Source organism: Perognathus longimembris, chromosome 20 (assembly GCF_023159225.1).
Source record: "Perognathus longimembris pacificus isolate PPM17 chromosome 20, ASM2315922v1, whole genome shotgun sequence".
NCBI classification, from domain to species: domain Eukaryota; kingdom Metazoa; phylum Chordata; class Mammalia; order Rodentia; family Heteromyidae; genus Perognathus; species Perognathus longimembris.
In genome coordinates, this window is record NC_063180.1 from 8666789 (window position 1) to 8693928 (window position 27140).

Here is a 27140-nt window from a genome sequence, read left to right on the forward strand (position 1 = left end):
CAGATTTACAAGGCATTGTTTTACATTCTTCCTTTCTTATCCATACTCAGCCTACTTTCTTTAAATGTTGTGTGCTAGAGTGTTTAGCTTTGCTTCCCTTGTCTTCCAAAGCCCTGAGAACAAATTAGTTCCACTTCCATCCTGATGACCTCTGAAATGATTGCACAGGTGGTAGGGTCAGGGGAAAATTGTTGCCTATAACCTGATGTGTGTAATGTACTGTAAACACAGCAAGAGGTCCTCTTTCACCAACAAGGGAGAGGGTTTCTGAGCGAGACAGTGAATGAGACAATGTCTAGATGGAGTTTCCTTATTGCTCTGTCCCCCAAGTACTGTAGATATTTCTGAACACACACTTCCTAATCCATCTTTCCTAGATTCTCTATTTGCCACATAGAAAGGATGAAACAGTCAATGTGCCAATGGAGATTTGACCAGAAAAAGATTTTCATTATGGTAAAACTCAGAAGACATGTAGATATAATCCTGAAAAGAGTGATTCATTTACTCCCTCCAGAAGAAAGTGTTTAAGCCTCTGTCAGCACCCACAGCTGGTAACAAGAGTATGGCTCTGTTCCTCCCTGTGTTGCCTTAGTATTCCTGAAGCCAGATTTTTAGGGGAAAAGACATCTAGATAGAGTTGCCATTTCTATGGAGACTGATTTCTGTGTGCAAACTTGCCTATTGTGAGTAGATAGGACCTCTGATTGCTGTAGGAGGAAAGTGATTGAGGCAGCTCCTCTGGGGGGTTGGAAGTGCACCTTCTTCCCCCAAACTCTCCTCACCTGGGAATCCAAAAGCTTCCCTCTCTCATTCAGTCTCACATTTGCCATGGCTCCCCCTGGGCTTCTGTTTCCCCTCTCCTGCATTCTCTCTTCTCTCCATTTCACAGTGATCTTGATCCATCTCTAGGCACTGCATGATACCATTAATCCTGGACTGTCTCCACTTCCATTCCATTCTTGGTACAACAGAGTATAATTCAAAGTAATTTTGGAGGGAAAGCAGTATCATCTGTTTGCAAGGATATGTCCAATTAAACTTTGTATGGAAAATTAGAGAAAGTCAAATGCCCATTTCTTGTCTGTTTCCATCAAGTAGATCATTGCCATCAAAATGGATGTTTCTTAAAATTATATTGCCATTAACTGCATTTTAGTATCACAGTTGTTCACATTTGCATGTTATCTTCTGTTTATCCCCAGATATCACAGTTACGCACAGTTGCAGTGTTCATTTATGTCTGAGAGTAGTACAATAGTGCAAATGTTAAACTTAACATGTGGAGTTGAGTAGTTATCTTAGTTCATATTTGTCTCCTCAATTTCTCAGCTATGTGAGTTTGGCCAGTTGCTTAATTTCCTTTGCCCCAGTTTCTTCTATAAGAGAATATTACTTTCCTTTCCATTGTAAAGATTAAATGACTTAAACGCTGCCTGGCACGTTATTGTTCTTCAACTATGGGATTTTGTTGTTGGTGCTGTTGCATGGCATCTGAAAAAATTTCTCTGTTTCTATACTTTATTTTGATACCTGTATAATCTCTGTAGTAATACAATCCACCAAATAGTTCTCTCTTATTAGACTTTACATTGTTTCCATTTGCCTTGTAGATAATACCTGAAATTGAGCCAGTAGTTTCTGCTAGAGGTTTTTTGGGACTTAGATAGTTGCTACAAAGAAGTTGTAACAATATAATATAAAATACTATCAGTAGTGAATGACCCTTTCAGCATGTTCTAGACATTTCTAGCTTTTATATTAATTTGTCTAGCTTGCTATATACTAAGTATAAAATTGATTCCTTTAACCCACCAAGGTTTGAAGGAGTTTCATGGTTTGGGAGAAGAGTCAAAGGTATGAAGCTTTGTTCTGTGTTATATGCTATTGGGAAGAGTACATTTGAGAAAAAGAATCATAATAAATTCTATATATAAGACATGTGGGGGAAAGGAACAAATCAAGATAAAAACTGTCTAGCAAGTATAAGGGGTATTGGGGCATTTTTGTGAGTTGAGTGCTGTTTTTGATTCGTTGTATTCAAGTGTACTTGCAGAGTTGACCATGCTTTTTGCCTTTATCCTTGCTCACAGTCACAGTGGCCTGTTCTGGTGTTGGTGCTCCTTGAAATTGTTTATATTTAATATCCAAACTTAAGTTATGTATGCATGTTAGCTCTCAACAACATCAAGTACTTACTAATGGTACAAGGCTAGCTCTCAGATGGCAGAAGGTGCTTTTTTCTTCTTGGGTTGTTTCTGTAGTTATTTGCTGCATAGCAACGTGACCATAAATGTAGTAACTTTGAATACTGCACATTTATTATCTTAGGTTCTACAGGTCAGCAATTAGCAGATTCCTTTGTTTAGCAGTTTAGCAGATTCCTTTGTTGCAAACTCTTGCAAGGCTGCAGTTAAGGTACTGATGAGGGCCTTATCTGGAACTCCAATGGGGAAGGGTCTGCTCCCAAGCTTATGTGCCCAGTGGCAGCAGTTAGTTCTTGTGACTGAAGATACAACTTCTCTCTGGCAATTAGCTAGAGGCTACCCTCAGTTCCTTGCCTTATTTGCTTTCTCATCAAAACCCAGAAGAGAGGGTGTCTTTGTGCAAGGTGGACATTACAGTCTTGTGTAAAATGTGCACCTAATCACATACATCTTGTCACCTTTGCTCTATACTGTTGGCTGTAAACAAGTCACAGCTGTTACCTGAATTCAAGGGAAAAGGATTACACAGTGAACACCGGGAGGTGGGATCAGCAAGCCATCTTAAACCTGTGCACAGTTTACTTGTCCTTCTTCTTACGGCTGTAGATTAGGTGAAATTAGGCACTTGCATTTCACCTATAGTTGCTACTCTTGCCTTCACATTTCAGAAACAAAACAGAAGTAGTGGAAGTAGAAATGAAATGGAAGAATGCTTAAGAAACTTAAAAACCCAAGCAAGATTTTCACCAGCATGTACTTTTTTTCTTAGAAAGAAAAGGGACACGATAATTTTGGGAGTATAGATAAAGTGTGAAAAAAATATTTTAGAACCAAGGAACAAATTGTGTAACCTCTCTGGAACAAGTGTTTGCAAAATCCACAGGCATTGGCTATAAAAATGAGGTAGAAAACATGTGCAGACTCCTCTTTCATTTGTAAAATTCACAAGTTCTTCTAACAGTACATGATAAATAATCCATGTGTTTCTAAGCCAGTCTCTGATATGTGTAACTCAATTTAATGTGGTACCTATAAAACAGCAGGGAAGAGGAATGTTGAAGACACTTCCAGATTTATAATTCATGAATGTCCAGAGGCTCTGGGCCAAGAAGTTTCATCTCCCTTTGTCTCCAGAGTGCAATACTCTCCCCCAGAATGTGTTCGATAAAATTGCATTGTGCTTTCTGATGTTGATTCTTCCTTGTAACCCTCTGCTGCCTCCATCTTTATACTTTCATGTGCAGTTGAAACACCCTGTTAATGTGGGTTTGGAATGTGGTTTACTCTTTGTTACCTCAGAGCCTCTCTTTCTGGCCACCAGTGCCAGTGATCAGTAAATAAATATATGATATAGCCACTTTTCTAGAAGAAACTATAGAGGTGGAATCATTTGTCCAGTACTATGTAGCTAGTAAGTTTCAGGTTTGTGTATGTATGTATGTGTGAAAAGGTCCTAAGGCTTGAACTCAAAACCTGGGTACCTTCTATGAGCTTTGTTGTACAAGGCTGGTTCTCTATCACTTGAGCCACAGCTCCACTTCTAGGTTTTTTGGTAGTTAAATGGAGATGGGAGTCTTACAGACTTTACTGCCTGTGCTGGCTTTGTACCATGATCCTCAGATCTCAGCCTCTTCAGTAGCTAGGATAAGTGCAAGCCACCAGTGCTCAGTAGGACTGTGTACTTTTGAAACCTGTCTTCTTAGCTAGGTAGAGTAGGTACAGCCTCTGCTGTCTATCATTCTGCCTCCCAGGCTTTGCAATGACTGTGCCACTTCAGTCTCTACTAACCATCCAACTGTCTGCCTTACAGGGAACAGATCACATAAACAAGTAGTAGGGAAAATAATGGAGCCTGGACACTTAGAATCATACACATAGATTACTGAAAGCTGTGGAAGCTTCTGTCTGGGGTATCAAAGTGACCTTTCCTGCTACTGCAGAACAACACATGATAATGTGCTCACAAGCTCCTCAAAGTATAGCATCCTAGCCTAGTACCATGATCTTATTTCCAAAGTAAAATTTATTTTAGGTCATGAAGGAGCTTATTTGTGGAGAGAATTTTGTTCTTTGTAGGTTTTGGAAATGTTCCTGTTTGGTAATTAAGAAGTCCTGGCACCAGTACTTATCTGACCTTTTGATTCTGAGGACTGTTCTCCGGGTTAGTCCGAACCTCTACGGTGTTTTGAAGTTCGATCTTGGGAAGTAGATGAGAATCTTAGGAGGTAATTAGAACTTGGGAATAGCCCAAAGATGCACATTTGAAAACACGAAAGGAAGAAAATCTCCTCTGGAGAATAGCCTGTGATAGCGGATAATTTTTACTCCACCTTAGGATGCTGCCATCAGCGAATACTGTCCTTTCAGTTCTTCCACTTAACTCTTTTTTGTTGTTGTTGTTTAGCAATTTAGGAAAATTTTATTTAAGTGACAACTTATCATCATCTAATAGTTTTGATACATTTGATATGCAGATTAGGAAACATGTAAATTAAATACTATGAAAGTGTCATTTTCATGAAACATGATTTTAATCAGACATGGATATATGTTTAGTGGTTTTATTGCAGTTACAAAATATTATGAAAGGTACAAAAACATCAATGTTATATATTTTATAATCAGGATGACATCTTTTTGCCATTATGGCTTTCAATTTCATTCTCTCCAACAGGTTTCAAGGAATAGTTTATCACATACCTTAATAAAGCATTTAAAATATTTACAAGTTCAAAATAGATGTTTTTCATAACTGAAACAAATTAGTATTAATGGTTTGTTTTAATAACATCTGATAATTGGCCAAGTGTAATACTGCTTAAAATTTAGCATTACTTTTAATAGCCAGCATGTAATACAAGTAACTACACTACCTCATACCTTCATGATTTTCAAGTTGTAATATAGATGGACAAAAAAAAAATTTGTCTCTTGACCATAAGGTGGGGATGTCTTTTATATATTGCATAGCTTTACATTTATGCCTATTTTAACATTAACTTCTAAAGAAGTTTTTTTCCTAAGAAAATGTGCTCCCAAGCAATCTTTTATTTATTTTTTTTTTGAGGCTGCTGAAGACAAATGATAGGATTCTGTGTATACAATGTATGCCTTTCCTTCATGCAGAAATTTGAAGTTTTACCTTGGGTATCTTCTGTTGATATGATCATTGTTCTTTGTCTGATGAACTTCTTTCTTCTCAGTGTGGGATGACCTTTATGAAGCTGGCATATATCTCTGACTCAGTAAAATAGCTTTACTTTGAAACTTTCCCTTACTTGAAGATCAAACTTACAGCAAGCAATTTGTTCAATTGTGATAGGCAAAAGAAATGCGTAATCCATAATACTGGATCTCCATCTGTAAGTTTTGTAACAATTTACCATAGCTTAACTAATTTAAGATAAAGATGAAATATATTTGATGCAGTGGATGATATAGATTGTATCTAGCCACTCAGCACATCAACAACTTGGGAAAAAACACCAAACAAATGGTAATGTGACAATGAAATCTCAGGTGAACTTTTTCAGTTATGAAAAACATGTATTTTGAACCACTTAACTCTTTAGCCATATGCCCACTGGCCCTCCAGCATGCCAGTGCTCAACAGCTGGTTATGGTCCTCCACCCTCTCCTCACCTTCTTTTCCTTTTCCTGTGTCACTGCATTGGACATCTGACCTCAAACTATTCAGTCTTGTAGTACCTTCCTGTATTGGTGTAGTGAATCATAAGGGAGGACTTGAGTCATATATTAATCTCCAGTTAAGTGGAAAACTAAAACCAGAACTGTGGCTCAAAGTGGTAGATTGCTAGCCTCGAGTACAAAAGCTCAGGGACAGCACCCTGGTGCTGAGTTCAAGCCCCAATGAATGACAACACAATAAAAAAAAACAACAACCTGATTTTCAAGATAAGGTAAGGTGACAGATAAATAAGCATATTAGAAATCATACAGGTTCCAGCTCAAGAACACTTTTATAATAAAGCAGCCAGGTACCTCTGCCTGTCATCTTCAGACAATGCAAAGTTCCTGAACACTTTGAGCCACAGTTCTGGTTTTAGTTTTCTAGTGGTTAATTGGAGACAAGAGTCTCACAGACTTTCTTGACCAGGCTGGCTTCAAACCATAAATTATCCTCAGATCTCAACCTTCTGAGTAGCTAGGATTAGATATGAGCCACTAGCACCCTGCTCACAATCCAGTTTTGCTGCCTGCTAGTATCTGTCCTGGAGAGTTGAATTGGCAGGCAATACACAGAGAATTTCTCTTCCAGGAACCTTCTGCTCATGGCACAGGTAGTAAAACCCAGATTGAGATCAGGAAGATGAGATATTGGGTAAAGTTCTAAGCTTCATCACTCTGGATGGCATTTCTTCACCTTCTGTCACAGGTATTACAGTCATGTCTAAATCTGTCTGGAAGAACACAATTCTGTCTTTCCTATTTTTTTCCCTACTTCCTAATGCACAGCACTCTCCTAGTGGAGCTATTTAGGGTGAGTCCCCTTCCTAAAATAAAATAGGCTCTTCTGTGGTGTTCAGGAGATCCACCCCTGACATCTCCTGCATGGCACTACTCACAAACTCGTTTTCATGGGTGGCACAACCCAAACATTGAGAAGAATGTGGAGGGTTACTGCTTTTATTTCATTTTGCCTCAGGAGTCTGTGAAGATGCAGTGTTGAGATCTTTTCTTCTTTCACTTTCTGGTTGCTTACCTCTATGCCCCACACATAATAAGGTCTGAAAAAGTTTAGTTGAACTAAGCCATGGAAGGTGGGAAGAGTCAAAGTTAATCAGAACTGAGAGGAAGAAACCCTGTAAATCTGTAGAGAATAATGCTAGGTAAGTTTGCTTTTCCAGTCTGTTCCAGGTTTCCTGACTTCTTTGTGATATAACACAGTAACTGAAATTAGTACTAATGACAATGAGAATGGTCTTAGCTGATGAGTTGTTAACCTAGTGCATTCTTTCAACCTGTACATACAAATTGTAAATTTCCAGGTTTTCATCAGCGTACAGAAAAATACATTAGCCTTGTTGGATTGAGCATCACATAGAGCATCACTAGAAAACTTAAACTGTTTAATTTCAGAAGATCTAGATTGCCAGTAGGCAGTTTGCCAGATTTCATTCATACCTCTTAAAGGTTCATTGCATCCTAAGCATGGTTACTTTGTTGCTTACCATGGAGTTCAGAGCAAACCCCAGAGTTACCAAGGCTGCATAAATATGAGTCTCTATGATTCATACAATTTCATTTGTGGGAGTCAGGAATATTGAAAGGTGTATTTTTATAATTGGTTCCATTAGTAGGACAATGTATGAAGGAAAAATAGATGGCCCTGTGCTATCATTCTGCATTGCTCAGACTGCAATATTTTTAAAGGTCATGTATGAGCTATGATGTCCAGAAAATAGCAGCCACCATTTTGAAACATACCAACTTCTTATAGAAAGCAAGGTGTAGGAGCTGTGGATAAAGATAACTACAATTGTTTCATGTGTGTTTGGCACTCATTCTGTTGTTCTCACTGGTTTGGGGATGTGATGCATTGACTTCTTTCATGCTTTTGAGTTTTCACTTTGAATTCACCATATATCCCCCATTGCTGAAATTCTTTTAGACCTAGAGTTGAAAAGTCTGTTTTTCCAGGGAGGGTCTGTTTTTGCTACTTCCAAGCATATTTTGCATGTAGTCCTGACTTAAAAGTTTAATTGGACCACCCAGGTAGTATATGAATTTAAATTGGAGGATAACATGGGGCTATTGTTACAAGGTCTTACTGTGGGTTTTGGTGTTGTGTTTTTTTTTAATGTCTGTCATGGGACTTGAACTCAGGGCCTGGGCACTGTTGCTAAGCTTTTTCACTCAAGGCTTAGCACTCTACGACTTGAGCTCCACTTCTGGGTTTTTTTGCTGGTTAATTGGAGATAAGAGTCTTATGAGCTTTCCTGCCCAGGCTGGCTTCAAACTTCAGTCCTTCGATCTTAGCTTCCTGAGTAGCTGCAATTATAGATGTGAGCTACCAGCACCCAGATTCATTGTGTATTTTTTACCCATACACCAGTGTCAAGATTTATGTGGGATAGTTGTTACTAGATCATAAAAATCAAAGTTTAAGATTAGCAATACCTCCAGGGGTAGGTGGAGGAGGCACTTTGATTGAACAAAATTATATAACATTCGTGCTAGCTCTTAAGTTTAGAAAAAATTAAAAATATTGTATTTAATCCTTTAACCTATTTTCAATTAAAGATTGGTGAAGATGCCACACACTGAAGTTCCTTTGATCCATATAACGAACTATGGCACTTTAGGCGATAGTAATCCTTTTATTACCAGCTCAGTGACCTTTGGTAGAGGAAGGGAATGAAAGAGAAGCTCTGGATCTAGTTCTAGGGATGCAACTCAGTAGTAGACACTGGGTTTGATCTCCGGCATTGACAAAAAAGTTAATATATTGGTAACCTTTCAGGTCTTTTTTAATTGTGAAATTATATCATTTTAGTTAATGTAGTCATTTGTGATTTCTCTTGGGCATATTTACCATTTGGAACAGGAGTAATACTATTGAATGACGTTTAATCTATTCTCTCTAAGAACAGAAGTTGTGACTTTCTTTCAAATATTAGGAAACATTGAATCTGCATCAGAATTCATCTTAATCCACATTGTGGTTTTGAAAACATGTCCTTAACCCGAAATTGTTGGATAAAATTAGATTAGCACTTGAGCCCATGCTCCAGTGTAAGTACAAAGTATGTATTTGTAGATGGTTGGCTTTCTGATGGTTGGCTTTTTCTGTTGCATTTTGCAAATAGACAGTTAAGATGCACTCAGATTTAACTTTACTGTTGAGGGTTCAGAAGACACCTCTTCCCTATCTACCTAGCTTTGCTGTGGTTCAGGATGCAATATGATTATCTTTGGCTTTCTTTTCCATTGTGACTATTGGTGAACATACTGTTGGATGAGCTTTACTGCTGGAAGGACCTACTTCTTTCTTCAGTCTGAGCTCTCTTGGCTTTAAGGAGGATATTTGAAAAAAGATTAGACTACTAAATAAAACATAAGTTTAAATAATAGAATCTTCAGCTTTCTAATAACTAGATTGAGAACTTTCTTCACTTCAGGTTTGGAATAAATTATTTTATCTGTTTCAAAACTTGTTACACAAATCAGCTTCCTATGGCACCATGGCTCCACCCAAGGAAAATATAGGAACTTACAAGTTTATATTTATAATTGTCCTATACATGTGCATATTAGTCACTTTAAGATGGAAATGGTACTGAGTATTCTGGTCTTAATGTGCATTAATGCTTTGTACTGCAAATTTAAGAGGCTCCACAGTGAATGAATATGTTACTTAGTATTGAAAGTATTTTGAAAGCCTTTATTTCTTAGAGGGTATCTTATGATACCAACATTTTAGGGATTTAGAAAGGATTTCTTCTGTGTAATGAAAACATTTTCTCTATATTTGGATGGTCCTCTGAATAAGTGATAGTAGGAGAGTAAGATCAAAGTCTTTCCTCTCTCAGTATTATGAAATGAAACACCACCTCTTAGTGGGCCTGCCCCATTATCTGTCCCAGACAGTGGGTAGATTATTATATTTCCAGTCAATGAATAAATTCTGCAGTGAGCCAGGCCCCTTAAAGTAGTAGTTCTCAACATTTTTACTTCCTAAAAAATGCTGAGGAAATCAGTGTCAAGTTGGATATTTAAACCAATCTTATTACTTCCTTACTTTCCCTCAAATGGTGCCCTGTTGCCTGTATGTTATCAACATCTCCATAGCCATGTAGCCCTGTGAAATAAGAACAAAGCTATTAAGGATGTAATGTACAAAAGTGGCCAAATTAATGACATAGTTTAGAGTGATTTAGTCCAGATGGAGAAGATACGGTTAGTTAATTGATACTTGAGCCTGGAAAGTAATGTAGAAGTAGGGAGGATGATATTTCCTCCTCCCACTTTCCTTCTGCTCCAAAATAATTTTCAAAAACAACTTCTTTCCTAGACATAAGGGTATTAGTGTCTGATGTATCAAAAAGTAATTTAAAAAATTAATTCCATTTTCTAGAAATCTGACTGGCTAAAATACATTAGTTGGGAGTTTTTTCAAAGTTTCAGGTTTCAAGGCTAGCTATGTCGTGATACCAAATGTGTATGTTTTCTATTTCCATTGTAACCAATATGCCCACAGGATAGAAAATGAGGTTTCTTACTGCTTAATGCAACATGTTCAGCTGGTTGTTTCCCACTTCCAGACTTACTAAGCAGGCAAACTCATCATCCGTTAATAATGCTATTGAATTATTCATAGAAATCCTTAACTAAAATAAATGATGGTTATGACCATGCAGTTTCTCCTCCTTCTCACTTCCCATCTCTTTTCCCCAGGGATATATCTTCCAGATTTGCAAGCCTATAATCACTAGGAAAACATGCAGGAAAATTCAAGTCAGCCATACAGTTGGTTGCATTTGGGCTTAAACTCAAAATCAGGTTGGAATTGGGGCTTCTTTTAGTAGAAAAGGAAATTTTGTGAGAGATAGTTGGCAGTTTAACAAAGCCATTTCTAATAACCCTTTATATAAGGTAGACTTTTTTTTTTTCAGGGTTTCTCAAAGCAAATGTTTGTTTTCATACCAGGCCGGCTATTACTTAGCAATGGCCATTTTCTCTCCAAATGTTGCCTCATTTCTTCTTCTCCTCACCCAGTCCTGGAAGTCTTTATAGATGTCCTATTCAGCCCTGCTTCATCTCCTCTTCACTTAAATACTGTTTCAAAAGTCTTCTACCTGGCCTCTCAGCAACTTTAATTCCTTTCAGATTGATCCTCTTTTAACACTAGAGAAACAGAAATAAGGAATTATAGGAGAAAATAAGTTAGGGGACTTGGTTTCATTGTAAGTGCTTTGAAGTGCTTATACATTGTAGTGGTTACTTATAATACTTGATAAAAAGTGAATCAGTTCATCTTTGTCTCAATGACTCCAGAATGGTCTAATGAGGATAGCACTATGACCTTGTTATTCCCCTACTTAAGACTCTAGAATGATGCCTTTTTACCAGCATAACCACAGCCATGTGACCTGGTGGTTTATTACTGTTCTGTTTTTTTTATTTTTTTGTGGTTTTAGGGTCTGAACTCAGAACCTCCAGCTTGGTTTGCTTAGTCAGCAGCAGGTACACTGTCACTTGAGCTTCATCTTCACCCATGGCCCTATATTTTTACTCTTGTTTTCCATGTCAAAAATTCAGATTTTGTTGACGGGAACTTTAGTCATTTTGTCAGAATCTCTCTGGACTGTGGTTCTGAAGAAGTACTAGCCCTGGCTTAGTGACTGTCTGCCCGGTAGTGCTTCATCCAGACTGTCTAGGGATGGATCATGTGACCCGAAGTGAATTAATTAAGTGCTTTGGGCTTTCTCCCACAGCAATCTGAGCTGTCAGCTGAAGAAAGCCCAGAAAAATTAGGAAGCTCCCAGCTACATCATCGGAAAGTCATTTCCTTGAACAAGCAGATTCTGCAGAAGACCAAACATCTGGAAGAAGTTAGTGTTCTTACGTTAATCATTTTTTGGCTTGCTTTGGTTTTGGTTGGGTTTGACCTTGTGGTCTTATATGTTCTAGGCAGGTACTCTGCCACTTCAGCCATATTCCTAAGCCCTGTCTTGCTTTAATTATTTTAAGGGTAGGATCTTACATTTTTGCTGAGAGCCAACTTTATTGCTGCCTAAGATTTTCCTACCTATGACTGCTTTCATAACTGGGATCATGAGCATGAACTACCACTCCTGGTTTATTTGTCCAGATGAGGTTTTCTTAACTTTTTGCCCAGACTGGCCTGAAACTGCTATTCTTGAGGTTAATCTTTACCTCTGAATAGCTGGAATTATAGATGTAAACCATCCCACTCAGCCCCTATTAATGTTCCTAAAGATGGCCAACCCAACAGTTTGTAATCATTCCTGGCTATGTAGTTGGGCCAGTTGGAAACAACAGAAAGAATAAGATGTAAGTTTCTGATTAAGTAACTGAGCAGTAAAGATAATTTATTTTATTTGTCTGAGAGTTGAAGTCTTTTTTTTTTTTTTTTTTGGCCAGTCCTGGGCCTTGGACTCAGGGCCTGAGCACTGTCCCTGGCTTCTTCCCGCTCAAGGCTAGTGCTCTGCCACTTGAGCCACAGCGCCACTTCTGGCCGTTTTCTGTATATGTGGTGCTGGGGAATCGAACCCAGGGCCTCATGTATACAAGGCAAGCACTCTTGCCACTAGGCCATATCCCCAGCCCCTGAGAGTTGAAGTCTTGAACCCTTTCTTCTATCTGATATTTACCCACTCCTCATACTCTGTTAGAAACTTTAGTGCTGAAATAAAGCATGTAGGCTGCAGGCAGGTTAGTTAGCTATAGAAAACTCAGTACATCTGCATTTTAACCCTGGAGTCATGAATGTACTTTTCTGTAAGATTGGGATACATATGCATCCCATTTCTAATGATAAAGGTCAAATGAGAGTAAGTATCTTTTGTCTTTCATTTATAGCTACAAACAAATCATACCAATCTACAATCCAAATACAATGAAATGAAGAAAACACTAGCAGAGGTAAGCAGATCCTCCTTTCTCCATGGCCCACTGTCAAGAATTCCTTCTGACTAGTGTTGCTGCTAGAACACTGAGTTTCACTTGTTCCTGGAGGAGATGTGTTCCTGTCTTCAGAGTTCATGCCATTTGAGGACATGGGGCATTACATGATGCTATTTGACCCTATGCTGTCAGCTTTGCATGCAGCCATGTACTGAGCCATCAGGTGCCTTGACAGGAGAGATGGTTGTGGGCTGAGATGAGGAACTCCCTGAGGGAAAGAGCACAGAAAAGGTGTTGCAAGGTCTCTCATAGGAATGACACCTGATTTTCAAGCAGCAGGCTGTATAAAAGCTCAAACTCTGAATTCTTGGGTGGTGTGGTAGCAAGGGTATCAAAGGAGAGTACAGGGTGGGGGGAGCATTTGACTCATGTAACCCAGTTTCTAGTATGGCTCATCTTCCACTTCTGATTGCTAGCTAAGGAAACCAGGCAAGGAACAGATACTTCTAGAGCACCACTTTTTTTTTTTCCTAGCAGTAGATAGTAGATTGTAAAAGAGCTAATTTACTTTCTGTTTTAAATAGGAGTAACATTTTCGGTCTTATAGTGCACTCTATGTAGCAAAATCTGGGTTTCTTTAAAGTGTCCTTCATGCATCAGAAAGAAAAAAACAGGCAGAATTATTCAAGGGGCTAAAAAGTTTTAATTCTGCTGTGACAGTCTTATTTTGAGATATAAATCCATCTGTCTCTATCTCTGTCTCTATCTCTCTCTTTCTCTTTTGCAACTCTTTCTCTCTTGCTACCAAAAGACATCTGTTCTTGGCATTCCTTTTGGCTTTCCATCTGTTCACTGCTATGATTTGAAGCCATAGCCAAGATTTCTGTGAGCATCAGACTATGTCTAGAAGTGTCTGATTTTGACCTTTTCATACTGCTTTCCCTGCCATCTCATTTCTCTCACCCATCTCTTCTCAATGTAATGCCAAATCTGGTGGGCTCGGCCATTTACTGAAAGTCTAGATGTAAGCCAGGAGGAAGGAAATTGGGAGCACTTTCTCCTTTCTGCTCCTAGGTCCCAACAAGGATGCCCCATTCTCTCTTGCAGTTAAACAGTCACAGTGAGAAACTGGACAAAGAGCAGGCAGCTCTAGAGAAGATAGAAGCAAAAGCTGATCCAAGGTAAGAGGTTTCAGCAGATGGGAAGTAGGTTATTTTGCCAGGATCTAGTAGCCTAATTGTTTTAAGCAGGGGACAGAGCTAGGAGGTCATATATTCTGGCCCCATTCTGGGTTAAAGTCATCTATCCAGAATGAGTGACTGATGCTTGGATACTTACTGATCTGCTTGCTCTGCACTGAGTTACCTACCTTTCCTCCCAGTTCCCTTCCATCAGAGCAGCGTGGTTTTTGTTTTTCTATTTTATAGAACAGTTATATGGGCTAGGTGCATGGTGCAGGGCTAGAATGCCTGCCTAGCAAGTGCAAAGTCCTAAGTTCAAACCGCAGTGCTGCAAAGTAAATATTTAAAAATAAGTAAAACAAGGGGCTGGGGATATAGCCTAGTGGTAAGAGTGCTTGCCTCATATACATGAAGCCCTGGGTTCAATTCCCCAACACCACATATACAGAAAATGGCCAGAAGTGGCACTGTGGCTCAAGTGGCAGAGTGCTAGCCTTGAGCATAAAGAAGCCAGGGACAGTGCTCAGGCCCTGAGTCCAAGGCCCAGGACTGGAAAAAAAACCCAACACAACACAAAATAACTAAAACAATAATAATTTTACAGTATGCAAAGGCATGTGGGGAAAAGCATTCCTCTTGTTCCTGTCCCTGCTCCTTCCTCCTCCCTGGAGCTCTCTATTGTTACCAGCACAGAAATTCATCCCCATCTCCTTAGAGGAGTTTTTTGGGTCCAGACCAAGCTGCAGTTGGGCCTCTTCCCCTGGTAAAATTAACTGTGGTCAAAGGAGCAGCAGCACTGACCATTTGCCCCTTTCAATTTGACTGTTTGGGTAGTAAAATCTCCCAGGTGTGTGTGGCATACTTGATTGTGAAGTCATAAACATTCCCAGAATGATGGACACTGGTAGCAGGAAGTACCTTCAGACTACTTGGCCCTGTGATTAAAACCTTTCTTTTGTGATAATGGAGGATAGTGCTGTCAGACATCTGACAATTTTATTTTTAGGCCAGTGCTGTTGTTATGGCCTGAAGCAGTATGTTTTCCTTTCAGAAAGAATATTAAAAATGGTTTTCAATACTGTGTATTCCCTGAGTACAGATGAATAATTGGCATCATTAAATATATCCAGTACTATTGAAACTCATTGATGTTTCCACAGTTGATATTTTAATTCTGAGATGTATAATGTAATGTTTGTTTGGATCCCTGATGGTCTAAGGCATACAAATGAATAATAATGTCAGTTGAATGAAAATCATTACCATTTGTAGAGAACACATTAGACACCTCTTGGGGAGACAAAGGAAATTAAAAGGCAGTCCTTTTTAGCTGGTCCCTGGTTTCAGCTGTAATTCAAGAAGTCATAATGACCTACTATACATCAGTGTTTGGTCTTTTCTCCTCAGTATTCTGCAGAACCTGAGAGCACTTGTAGCCATGAATGAAAATCTGAAAAGTCAGGAACAGGAGTTTAAAGCACATTGCCGGGTAAGTGTCTTTTTGGTGTTGGCAAACAAACCAGGACTTTTGTAAAGCTCTTGGTTTCCCTCCCCTGTGCTATTGGGGCATGCTGTCTAGTGCAGTCTAAAAAGCAGACTTTTCAAGCAGTTGTATGCCAGACTCGAGAGAGATAGCAGAGGGAGTGAGACAATAATCATGTGCCAGAACTCCAAATGGAGAGTATAAGCCAAGAATATCATCTAATTTACAAATGTCTCGAGAGGAAAGGGTTCTTTTTTTTCAATAATTTACTTTGTTATAGAGGTTATTTACAGATGGTTTACAACTACAAGAGCCAGGTAATGAGTACAGGGTCTTCTGTTCCCTCATTCTCTCCCAGTCGCTCCCTCCGTCTCCATCCATGAGTTGTGTAGTACACTTTTATCAGTGTCCAGTGAGCTCCACTCCTGCACTTTTTCACCTCTTTTCACTTGAGTTCTGTACCCTCCCCTGACCTTCCAAAGATATGCATTTGAATGCATCATATATAAGGTAAAGAGGACAGAATCATTAAAAACTTTATAAACAGAAAGAAAAAAAGAGGTCTCTTGTTTCTATATCTTGGAGTTTGTTTTTGGTATATGTATTATTTTATATAAATATGAAGAAGTAAGCCAAACTCAGAGAGACAAATGGCCCATGTTCTCTCTGATATGCAGAAATTAGATCTAAAATACACTGGGATATGACAAATTATACAAGATTCTAGATACTCATGCACAATGAGACCAAAAGAGAATTCTCTTAGGAGAGAAACACAAAAGTGCAATGCCTAAGTGCCTCTTCATATTTATATAAAATAATATTTTAAAAATTAGGCATCATACAAAGCCAGAGGTGCCCTTGAAAGCCTGGGACGTCTGCCTGTCTCATTCATAAGGTCAAGCTCCTGCCATCTGGGAACTTTCAGTCTCATAAGAGTGTTACAGTTGGAGGCTGGAAGTGAGGCCCAGCTAGTTTTATGGCTTAGGAAGAGAAAGGATCAGTCCCACATGGAAGCTACTGGGATGTAGGGAGGATGTCAAGTGGAGGAGACCCTTACTTAGTGAAGTGGAGAGAGAATACTAAGCAGGTAGATAAGGCCAAGGCAGGCTGGGAAGAAGAGGCAGATGAGTCTGTTGGAACCAGGCTCCAAGTCACTCACTGTGTCATTTCCCAACTATTATTGCACACCTCACCAGGCCTTCAGAAAGAAAGGCCCAATGGCCAGGCATTGGTGACTCATGCCTGTAATCCTAGCTACTCAGAAGCTAAGATCTGAGGATCATGGTTCAAAGCCAGCGTGGGCAGAAAAGTTCATGAGACTTTTATCCCCAGTAAAAAGCCAGAAGTGGTGCTGTGGCTCAAGTAGTAGAGAGCTAGCCTTGAGCACAAAAAAGCTCAGAGAATGCCCAAGCCCTGAGTGAGTTCAAGCCCCAGGACTGACAAATGAAAGAAAGGAAGGCCCCATTTGACTGAAGTCATGTATGCCTCCCTCTTCCCGAAAAACACCTACCTTGGCATCAGAGCAGCTAGTTCCAAATTGGGTTTTTGTGTGTGTGTTTTTTTAGGGGTGGAGTTCTTTTTGTGTGTGGGTTTGTTTTGGTTTTTTTTTTTTTTTTGCCCTGCTATGAACTTATAAAAGAGCAAGTAAGACTTGCATCTAATTTCTGGCTTGTTGGCGTTTTGTAAATGTTTATATTGCTCTTCAAGGAGGAGATGACACGGCTTCAACAGGAAATTGAAAACCTCAAAGCTGAAAGAGCACCAGGAGATGATGAAAAGGTAAGTATATCCTCAAGACCAGCAGCTGCATTATCACTACATTAAAATATTTCTTCTTCAGGATTAACCAGCAATCTATGTGAAAGCCAGTTTACTAAACATAACCTTATAAGTGAACCTCTCTACTGTTTTCCCCTTGTGAATTTTTATGTCTCTTCATTTTGGGATAAAGGCCATAGTGGAAAGCAACCAGAGACATGAATTGCCAAATCATACAACTCTGACCTCTCTTTTGTCTACACTTAGGAAATGTCTGAGTCATTTCCCACTCAGCGTAGCCTGTTCTTTAAGTTTCCTTTAGTTTATCCATTCTCCCTATCTACTGTCTAATGACAAAAGGTAACTGTGAACATGAAGGAGGAGAACAGTGCAGAGTTTCTACTAGAATCCTAGAGCTATGAGAGCAGCCATGTAAAGGACTTGTTCTCAAGAGAACTAGAGTAGAATTCCATTGAACATTTCTATATAGTAGAACAGGAATATAATGTCTTTCTCTTACTAAATAATATTGTAGGGATCTGTTGGATTTTGTTGTTCCTGTCATACTTCATTCAGAGATTTTTGTTTATTTTTTTTTCCTGAGAGTCTTTGTGTTTAGGATTTGAGACCTGGAATAGCTGTAGACCCATTGACTACAACTCCCCTTTTGCCCATAAATGAAGGAGAACCTGAGCTCCAAGGAAGGGGAGTGATTCTTCCAAGCTATCAGTACCAAGAACCCTCCAAGTTCCCCACCATTGGCGTGGCCCTCTCCAGTGACCATTCTGAGATGTGTAGGACTACTGTGCCCAACAGAAGACCCCAGCCTTAGAGGGACTTCCTTGCTCATTTTTCTAGGATATATTAAAACTAAGTTTTCAGACCCCAGGTCCAAAGTTTAGGAGTCCCATGTTAAGTCAGTCCATTTGCCCCCATATGCTAATAAAGAGAGACATACAGTGAAAGGCAAAGAAAGGAGATACATTACATGGCAGCTATGAGAAGACAGCACTTGAGTGCATACATATATCTTCTGCCATCTGCAGGGGTATAGGCATTGGTTTCAGGTTAAATAGGAAGAGTTGGGAGCTATGGTCTGGTAGATCATTAGTCTTTGTAGGACTTCCAGAAAAGTTATTGTTTTACCACTGGAGCAGAATAGAAACAAGTTAGGTGGTCTCCTGAGTTTTTGGCAGTTTTTTTTAAGATGTCATTGCCTATTTTAAGGTCAGTTTGTCACAAGATGTTTATACTCTTCTTTATTAGAGCCCAAGGTAATTATAAAGTACCTGATGTAGGGAATAATTCAGGTCAAATGTGCAAAGTGTAGGATGAGGAGTGGAAGACTAAATGTCCAGATTTAGTTAATTCACAAGGCCTAGTAAAAGCATCTTTGAGATTGCCTCTTCCAACATGACTCCTCAGTCTGTGAGATACTGGGATAGATGAGCAGGAGAACCGGGAATGCAGTCATGCTCTAGGACTATCACCACATAGACTGCCTTTGAGTGATCTCCAGCTTGGAACCTTCAAAGCATGAGCCATCAGCTCGGCCACCCCTGATTTTGTTCAGATCACTGAGTTCCCAGTTCCATTTCTTCTCCTCAGCATATTTTTTTAAAGGATTGTTACACTGAAGAGAGTCACAGGTTAGCTCATTAGGGTGCAATTGACAGATACTTAAGAACAGTTTAAACACTGGTCTCATATATAGGCTATGTGCTTCCTATTCTCTTTTCAGATCTGCTTGGTGAGTGTCAAGGTTCCTCTTAGCTCTGCTATTTCCCCACCCTGAATTCCTTTCTACAACCATACTCTCAACTTCTATCTCCCTTACCTAGGAAAGGTATTGATTAGATTTCCACATTTTCATCCTTTTAGACCTTTTCTAGTGGAGAGCCTCATGGAGCTCTGACCTCCATGCTGACTCAAAATGTAAGTACCTGCCATCCACACAACAGGCATAAAGGGCATGGCAGCCAGCTTTCTCCTCTTTGCAGACTGCCTTCAGGCCTACCAAAATGTCTATACAACTGCTTCCTCATCTGCTGGGCTTTTAGGGGCACCGTGTCACTTTATACATCTACTCTTCAGATGGAGGCAGGAGCTTCTTGGGAAGGCCCTCAGTGCCACCATTTGAGTGAGTTTTTCTCCCAGTTTGGTGTGCAGGCATTCTGCTTCTGTGTTATCAGTTTAACTGAGCAAGGGAAAGCCTATGTTGGCCACATGTACTTGTTACAGCCCATGGGCTCTGAGGGGAGAGTGTAGTGTGGAGGGAAAGACTTTTTTTCTCTACTGTACCATATACTAAGGTCAGAAAACTTGTACTATAAAGGACCAAATAATAAGTCTGTTGAGCTCGGTGGCCCACCTGATAAAGGAGTCATGGTCACTATATGAATGAATGCATGAAACTATAGTCTGATAAAATTTTATTTACAAAAATTGGCAGAGAGATAAGTTTGACCCAAAAGCTAGAGGATTTAGCTTACAGGCTCAAATTTGCTATCTTTGTTCTGAATTAAGTCAGTATTGTCAGCATATCCACAAACCTCTGGGGAGGAAGAAAGAAAGAGGATGGGAGAAGAAAGAAGGAAGCTGTAACTGTTGGCCTTTTTCAAGGATGCCTCTTTCTATTCAGCTAGGATAATGGGCCTCAGGACTCCTACAGTGCACATAGGTTTCTGAAGCTAAGCTAGTTTGTGTGTGTGTGTGTGTGTGTGTGTGTGTGTGTGTGTGTGTGTGTGTTTAGACACATCATGCTGTCTCTTAGCTTTCTCTGAGTCAATAACTTGTCCAACCATTTCTCCCACTGTACCAGTTCAGTGTGGGGCTAGTCTCTTTCTCTATCTCAGTGCTGTCCAAAAGAGCTCTCTGCAATGATTTAAAAAAAAAAAAAGTGTTCTCTATCCACCAGCTAGATGTGGTTAAGAAAGCTATTCAGGAGGCTGAGATCTGAGGATCAAGGTTCAAAGCCAGCCTGGGCAAGAAAATCTGTGAGACTTTTATCTCCAGTTAACCACCAGAAAACCAGAAGCAGTGCTGTGGCTCAAATGGTAGAGCACTAGCCTTGAGCTGAAGAACTCAGGGACAGTGCCAAGGCCCAGAGTTGAAGCCTCCTAACTGACCAAAAAAAAAGACTTGAAACCAGGCACCACTATGTGCCTGTAATCGTAGCTACACAGGAGGCTGAGGTCTGAGGATCCCAATTCAAAGCCTACCTGGGCAGGAAAGTCCATGAGATACTTATCTCCAGTTAACTGCCAAAAACTAGAAGTAGAGCTGCAGCTCGGTAGTAAAGTGTGATGCTTGAGCAAAAAAGCTCAGGGACAGTGCTCAGGCTCTGAATTCAAGCCCCAGGACTGGCACACACAAAAAAAATTAAGACAAAAACAAACAAATATAGATTTTAAGTATGGAATGATAAGGGTACATAAACTTGAGGCCTTTCATTTAAGAACCACTGGATTCATGCTGGATCCTTGATGAAAGGAGTTTTAAACAAAATAAAAAATACCAAGTACTTCATGTGAGATAAGACCTAGATCTTGAACTTGGGCATTTGAGAACAGGAATTTGAAGGATTGAGATAGGAAAATGGGATAGAACACTTTTAAAGACCCCGCCAAAGAATTAACGTTTTTCATTCCCAAATAATTATGCCCTTTTCACATTTTTAGGAAGACCTAGACAGACGGTATAATATGGAGAAAGAGAAGCTTTATAAGATTCGTTTACTACAGGTAAGTAACAAGGACTAATAGTCCATAGACACAGCTAACTAGGTAGGAAGTTACTGAAGTAGAATGTCTTGGTGTCTGAAAACTAGAGAGAGAAGATAATGAGGCTGATGCTTACAGTCCTATTTCTATCTGGAGAGTCATGATTTAAAATGGTAATAGCATCACACATTGGTGTCTTTCACTCATTTGAGTTTAACTTCACCCCATGTAGAGAGCAAATATTGTAAGCTTCATGTGCTCCATTAACAAAATGAACACACATAGGTTAGATTCTTTCCCAGAGGCAGAATTTGAGTTGCCACAGGTGGGATTCGAGTTCCAGTACTTGTCCTCTCTAGTTAGATGTGCCATCTAGCTATCTGATAACCAGGGATTTGAAAGAGTGGCATCAAGTCCTGGGAAGTAGCTTTTAAACCCAGCTCTAAAACTAATGCAGAGTCAAAATTAAAACCATCTCTGAAACTAAATATACACTGGACAAAATTAAAATTTTAAACCCCTTTCTTTTTTTTATTCATCTGCAGACATTTTATTCTAGATCATTTCTTGTTTATTTGAGTGCCTGGAGGTCAAATAACTTCTGTATATACTATTCAGGTTTGACCTCACTGAAGTATTCCTCAGGTCCACTAAGGAGGCAGAAATCTCCCTCCCAAGGATCTCTTAAACCAACGGAAACAAAACAGACAACTATTACCAATGGAACTAAAAATACACATTTTCTCTACCATTTTGTCTTTTAGTAGGTCAATCCTATTATGTGAGTTTTTTGAGACAAGGTGTATACAAACATCTGAAGCACTTAAATCATGTTGAAACAGACGTGTCAGAGAAAACATTTTCTTCAGAGCTCAAATGTCAAGGGAGAACATTTTCTTTAGAGCTCAAATGCAAGGCCTCATTTTCAGATCTCAAGATAACCCTCAACATGGACCAATTGACATTAATTACTAGCACCAGAGAGCAGTTGAATAAACTTAGCTGAGTTTAACAATTGATGGAATGGCATAGTACAATCTGTTATCTCTTAAACCCCTTTCTTGGCTAGTATCCAGCTCATGGAAACGTAAGAGCTGTAAGATGCCCTTGGACTCAGTCTGACTCTGTTCTTTGGGATGGAGAGGCCAGGCTATGATGAGAGTAATCAATTGGTAGCAGGGGCCTGTAAGATTTTGCTGCTTCTCCTTCTGGCTCCTAATTATTTTGCTGAGATTGGGGGTCAAGTTTGGGTGAGTCAGATATATTCTTGTACTGATCTAATCTTTAATAAGACATAGAATAAAATAAAATCAAGACACTACTCCCTCCTATTTGGAAACTGACTGAAAGCTCCCTACAGATTCTACCTTGCAGGTCAGAGCTCAGGAACAGTAAATGGTATGACTCAGCCTCTGGGAACTGCCTGGTTGAGAATTGAATGTCCATAAAGCATCAACACGCAAGGGAAATTATGTGGAAATAACCTATTAAGGGCAGCTTCAGACCAGTTTGAGGAAAGCTGAAGTTAAACCGGTCGTCTGCTAATGGCAGCAAGATATATGAAATGCTATGGCAGTGGGGAATGAGAAGCTGGCTCTGAAGGAACGCACAATGACTGGAAGAGAGAAAAGGGGAGTCAGGGATAATGCTAGTTTCTGTTCTATAGATATGTGCGTTGTTCACTAAGAAAAAGCACAAAAGAGAAGAAATTGGATGGGAGTATGAACAAGAGTGCCAGCAAGATCTTTCTGGGTACTTAACTAAATAGATATATCCAAAGAGTGAGTGGCTGCCAGAACTAACTCTCAGAACAGTTTGAGCTGGAGATTTCATGTCTTTGTGGTTTCCTCCTGTTTTTGCATTTAGGCTCGAAGAAATCGAGAAATAGCAATTTTGCATCGCAAGATTGATGAAGTACCCAGCCGAGCTGAACTAATACAGTATCAGAAGAGATTTATTGAACTCTACCGCCAGAGTAGGTGCATTCACCACACATAAGCTCTTGAGACTGGGAGAGACAGGAGACAAGGGGCTCTGTCCACCAGTGTGGTGCTGTGTTACCAGAGCACAACCCACAAATGCCAACCCAGAGGGGCTTTGTTTATCATTTATTTTTTAAAATCTTTTATTATCATAAAGATAATGTACAGAGGGGTTACAGTTACTTTGCCAGGTAAAGAGTACATTTCTTTTTGGACAATGTTACCCCTTCCCTTGCTCTTTCCCAGTTTTTCCCTCCCATCCCCACCCAGAAGTTGTATAATTCATTTTTAACATAGTATCCAGTAAGTATCATTGCTTCATTTTTTTTTTTTTTTTTTGGCCAGTCCTGGAGCTTGGACTCGGGGCCTGAGCACTGTCCCTGGCTTCTTTTTGCTCGAGGCTAGCACTCTACCTCTTGAGCCACAGCACCACTTCTGGCTTTTTCTGTTTATGTGATGCTGAGAAATCAAACCCAGATCTTTGGTCATGCTAGGCAAGCACTCTACCACTAAGCCACATTCCCAGCCCTCATTGCTTCATTTATTATTGTTGTTTTTATTATTATCCTTAAGTAGTTTTGCAAAGGAATTTCAATTCAGCATATCAGTTAATATGTACAGTGCACTTTGGGCATTGTGTCACCCCTTCCATCATTCACTCCCATCTCTGCCAACATCACCAATCCCCTCAAGTTACCTGGTTTCATTTTCACATATGTACATTGAATATTATGACTGTATTTGGGGCTTTATTTTATAGTCAATGCTGTTTGAGGATTTGAGGGGCAGCACTGTGGTGCTCTCATTGCTTATTCTACAGATAGATTCTTTAAGCCATTTGAGCTCTTAGAAACATGCTCTTAACCAGTCCTCACTGTGGCCAATCACATGGCCTTCCCAGGACTCTGGCTCTACTTCCCAGTTTTATATAGAGCATCATGATGCCAGCATGTATAGGTCACTCCTCACTCTTTGTCCTTTCTTGCTGATAAAGACTTTGCTATATAACATGATATTTACCTAGGCTTCCAGGACCAGTCTGATCAGTGACCATGTTTTGTGGCTCATAATGTCCTGCAAAAGTTGTCCTTCTGCTCCTACTTCTTCTGCCATCTCTGTTCTTACTTGCATCTTATCTCAGATAAATGACCATTAGCTTGTTTGCAGTGCCTTCCCCAAGTCCTTTACTGGCTCACCTAATTATAGCACTTGACTACTAAATTCTTACTGTACCTGAGCTGAACCTAGTCCTAGAGACCTTACCAGTCCACACCCTGCCCCTAAGCACACAATGAACTTCCATGTCTTGTCGTGACTCCTCCTGTTACATGTTCCTAGATCCCTTCTACTTTATCAGACAAAATCCGTCCACACCCAACTCAGACTCTGTAAGCCTACATCCATCCCCACCCCAGACAAATGCTAACTCTCTTGTCTTCCCTCTTGTGTATTACTGTGATACCCAAACCCCATCTTCCTCTAGCAATGATGGACCCATTCAGTCCTCCCTGAATCACTGCTGCTTACCAGTTATGTTTCATAGTATTTTTCAGGTCTGTTTCTTCTCTCTGGATTGCAACTAAAGCCTCTTCCTGTCTCCATGTCTAATCTCCTCTATACTTTTGCTGAGAGATCGTTCTCAAACATCAAGTTAATCATCTTTTTATACTCTTGGTCTAAAATCTTTTCTATTTAATATCTCTCTGGTACTTGGATAAGCTTCAAAATCCCTAGTACATGGTACAAGTTTCACATCATCAGTATGCAGTCAGTATCCAGTGATCCCCATCAGCTAGTGTCTTACTCCTCATGTGTCTGCATCTTGACTTGTGAGCCAGTCCCCAAGTTTAGAGTGTCACTGCCCTGCAATTTCCACTAGGTAAATTTCACTAAATTGGCTTTGAGGGCTGGGGATATAGCCTAGTGGCAAGAGTGCCTGCCTCGGATACATGAGGCCCTAGGTTCGATTCCCCAGCACCACATATACAGAAAACGGCCAGAAGCGGCGCTGTGGCTCAAGTGGCAGAGTGCTAGCCTTGAGCGGGAAGAAGCCAGGGACAGTGCTCAGGCCCTGAGTCCAAGGCTCAGGACTGGCCAAAAAAAAAAAAAATTGGCTTTGAAGCCTTGGCCTCCAAAATAGCCTTTCTTGTTCAAGCTCAAGCTCTGTCCTTCCTCAGGGAGTCTAGGTCAGTTTATTCCCCATGTGCTGACCTACCAGCCAGAACTTTCAAACAGTCCTTGGATGATCAGAGGTATATGTCAGCAAAGACAGCTGTCAGCAGAAAATAGGTTCTACCTTAAGTTTAGTCTTTGCCATCTACGACAATATTGTATATCTGTATATATCAAAGTAAATTTCATAAGTTAAAGTCATTTTATTGGTATACATTAAATTGTACATAGTAAGAAGTTTCACACATGCATATATTATCCTTTAATCATATTTACCCATCTGTCACTCTTATACCTATTCCCTTTCCTTTTCATTTCCCTAGAAGTCTCTTACTTTCATGACTTCAATGTTTTGTTTTGTTTTGCTTTCATTTGTCCTGCACAAATTAGAAGGGGGAAAACATAGTACCTGTCTTTATAGGACTGACTTGCTCACTTAACATGGTCATCTTTAGTTTCCTCCATTCCAGCAAACAACATAGTTTTATTTTTCTTAGTGGCGTAGTAAAACTCCAGTGTGTGTGTTTTACATTCTTTTTATCCACTGGACATGTTGACACCAAAACCATTTTCAAGCAAGTGCACCAAAATAGCTATATCAGTTTATCATCAACATCATCCTCAACCCCACCCAGTTTTTTGCCATCTCATTTATGGCAATAATTTGCAATGTTGACTCCACTGGGGTCCTGCCAATAGCTATCCTCATGTAATTGGTTCTGAGAAGCTGCCAAGGCAATTCAGTGCCCACATAGACCTGGCAGACCTGAGACCTGCTTCATGGGAACAGGGTACTTAGGTCAATTGGTTTCAGAAGCTGCCAAGGCAATTCAGTCCTCACATAGACTGGCAGACCTGAGACCTGCTTCATGAGAAGAGAGAACTTAGGTCAATTGGATCTCTGCTGTTACTCATATCCTGATTTCTTTGCATTTAGTTTCTGCAGTACACAAAGAAACCAAGCAGTTCTTCACTTTATACAATACCCTGGATGATAAAAAGGTTTATTTGGAAAAAGAGGTAAGAATTTATTTCTCAAAACAAAATAATTCATGTGAACAACCAACAGTATAGTTGACTTCAGGAAGTTCAGATGGTCTTGATAGCTGGGATGGTTACATTCCATTTACATAGAAAGAGTACATATTGTATGCCAAATGTTGAGATTGATCAACCAGGAAGTGTAAGGTTCCTTGGGAGTTCATTTTCTGTGGTAAAGTGAAGCTAGTAGATAGCTGTTGTATATAGTGAATGCTAACATGAAAAAAATATAGGGAAGCACAGGTGGGGGAGCTAGTTTGAGTTTTACAAGATAAGTGGAACCCACTGAATGAAGCAGAGTCTGTGTGGCTTATTATAGCTCACATGGGGAAAATAGCCATTTAATCCTCAGTGACAGACACAGGCATGAATTCAAATGAATGGGAACTCAAAGCAGCGTCAAGGAGTTGATGTGGACACTAGCACCTCTCCCACTTTCTCACTTTCCTGTACAAGTTCGATCTATTCCTGATTCAGGAACCACCCAAATGACAAATGATTAAGGAAGAATAAGCAGTTATGCTTTAATGAAGAGAACAGACCTGGTCCTTACAACAGAACAGGAGAGTAGAGGGACCACAGATTTGGAATCACTTTGGCCAATTTTCCACCCTCAGGAATTGGATTGGTGATAATCATGATGGAGACAAAGTGCACATGGTGGATTCTCAATACATATTAGTTCCTGTCTAACCTTTTTTTGGAGGTTGACATACCTCATTTTTATTATTATTATTTTTCTACTTCTGTTGCAACAAAATATGAACTTTAGTAATAACAATACTATAGGTTTATATCCTCTCTGAACCCAAATCAAAGCATCAGTGTTTTTGTTATCTAGTACAATCAGATAAGACAGACTCCTTGAGAAGGGTTAAGTTTTATGTTTACCTGTATCCAGGACCTTACACAGTACCGGCATATCCCAGGCATTTGATAAATGAATAAATGAGTATGTTTGGTGAGATTTGGATTAGACC

General features: G+C 39.7%; 1 protein-coding gene across 2 annotated transcripts in view; it reads left to right on the forward strand.

Annotated features, from left to right (window-relative positions):
• Nucleotides 1–27140, forward strand: part of Ccdc93 (coiled-coil domain containing 93) — a 75581-nt gene that overhangs the window by 41032 nt on the left and 7409 nt on the right. The window contains exons 12-20 of one of the 2 annotated variants that reach the window (XM_048330149.1): nucleotides 11666–11782; nucleotides 12774–12836; nucleotides 13926–13999; nucleotides 15407–15488; nucleotides 17193–17264; nucleotides 19125–19178; nucleotides 20924–20986; nucleotides 22832–22940; nucleotides 26057–26139. In XM_048330149.1, the coding sequence (XP_048186106.1) occupies nucleotides 11666–11782; nucleotides 12774–12836; nucleotides 13926–13999; nucleotides 15407–15488; nucleotides 17193–17264; nucleotides 19125–19178; nucleotides 20924–20986; nucleotides 22832–22940; nucleotides 26057–26139 (717 nt within the window). The remainder of the gene's footprint in view (nucleotides 1–11665; nucleotides 11783–12773; nucleotides 12837–13925; nucleotides 14000–15406; nucleotides 15489–17192; nucleotides 17265–19124; nucleotides 19179–20923; nucleotides 20987–22831; nucleotides 22941–26056; nucleotides 26140–27140) is intronic. The other variant, XM_048330150.1, reaches the window with a different exon arrangement.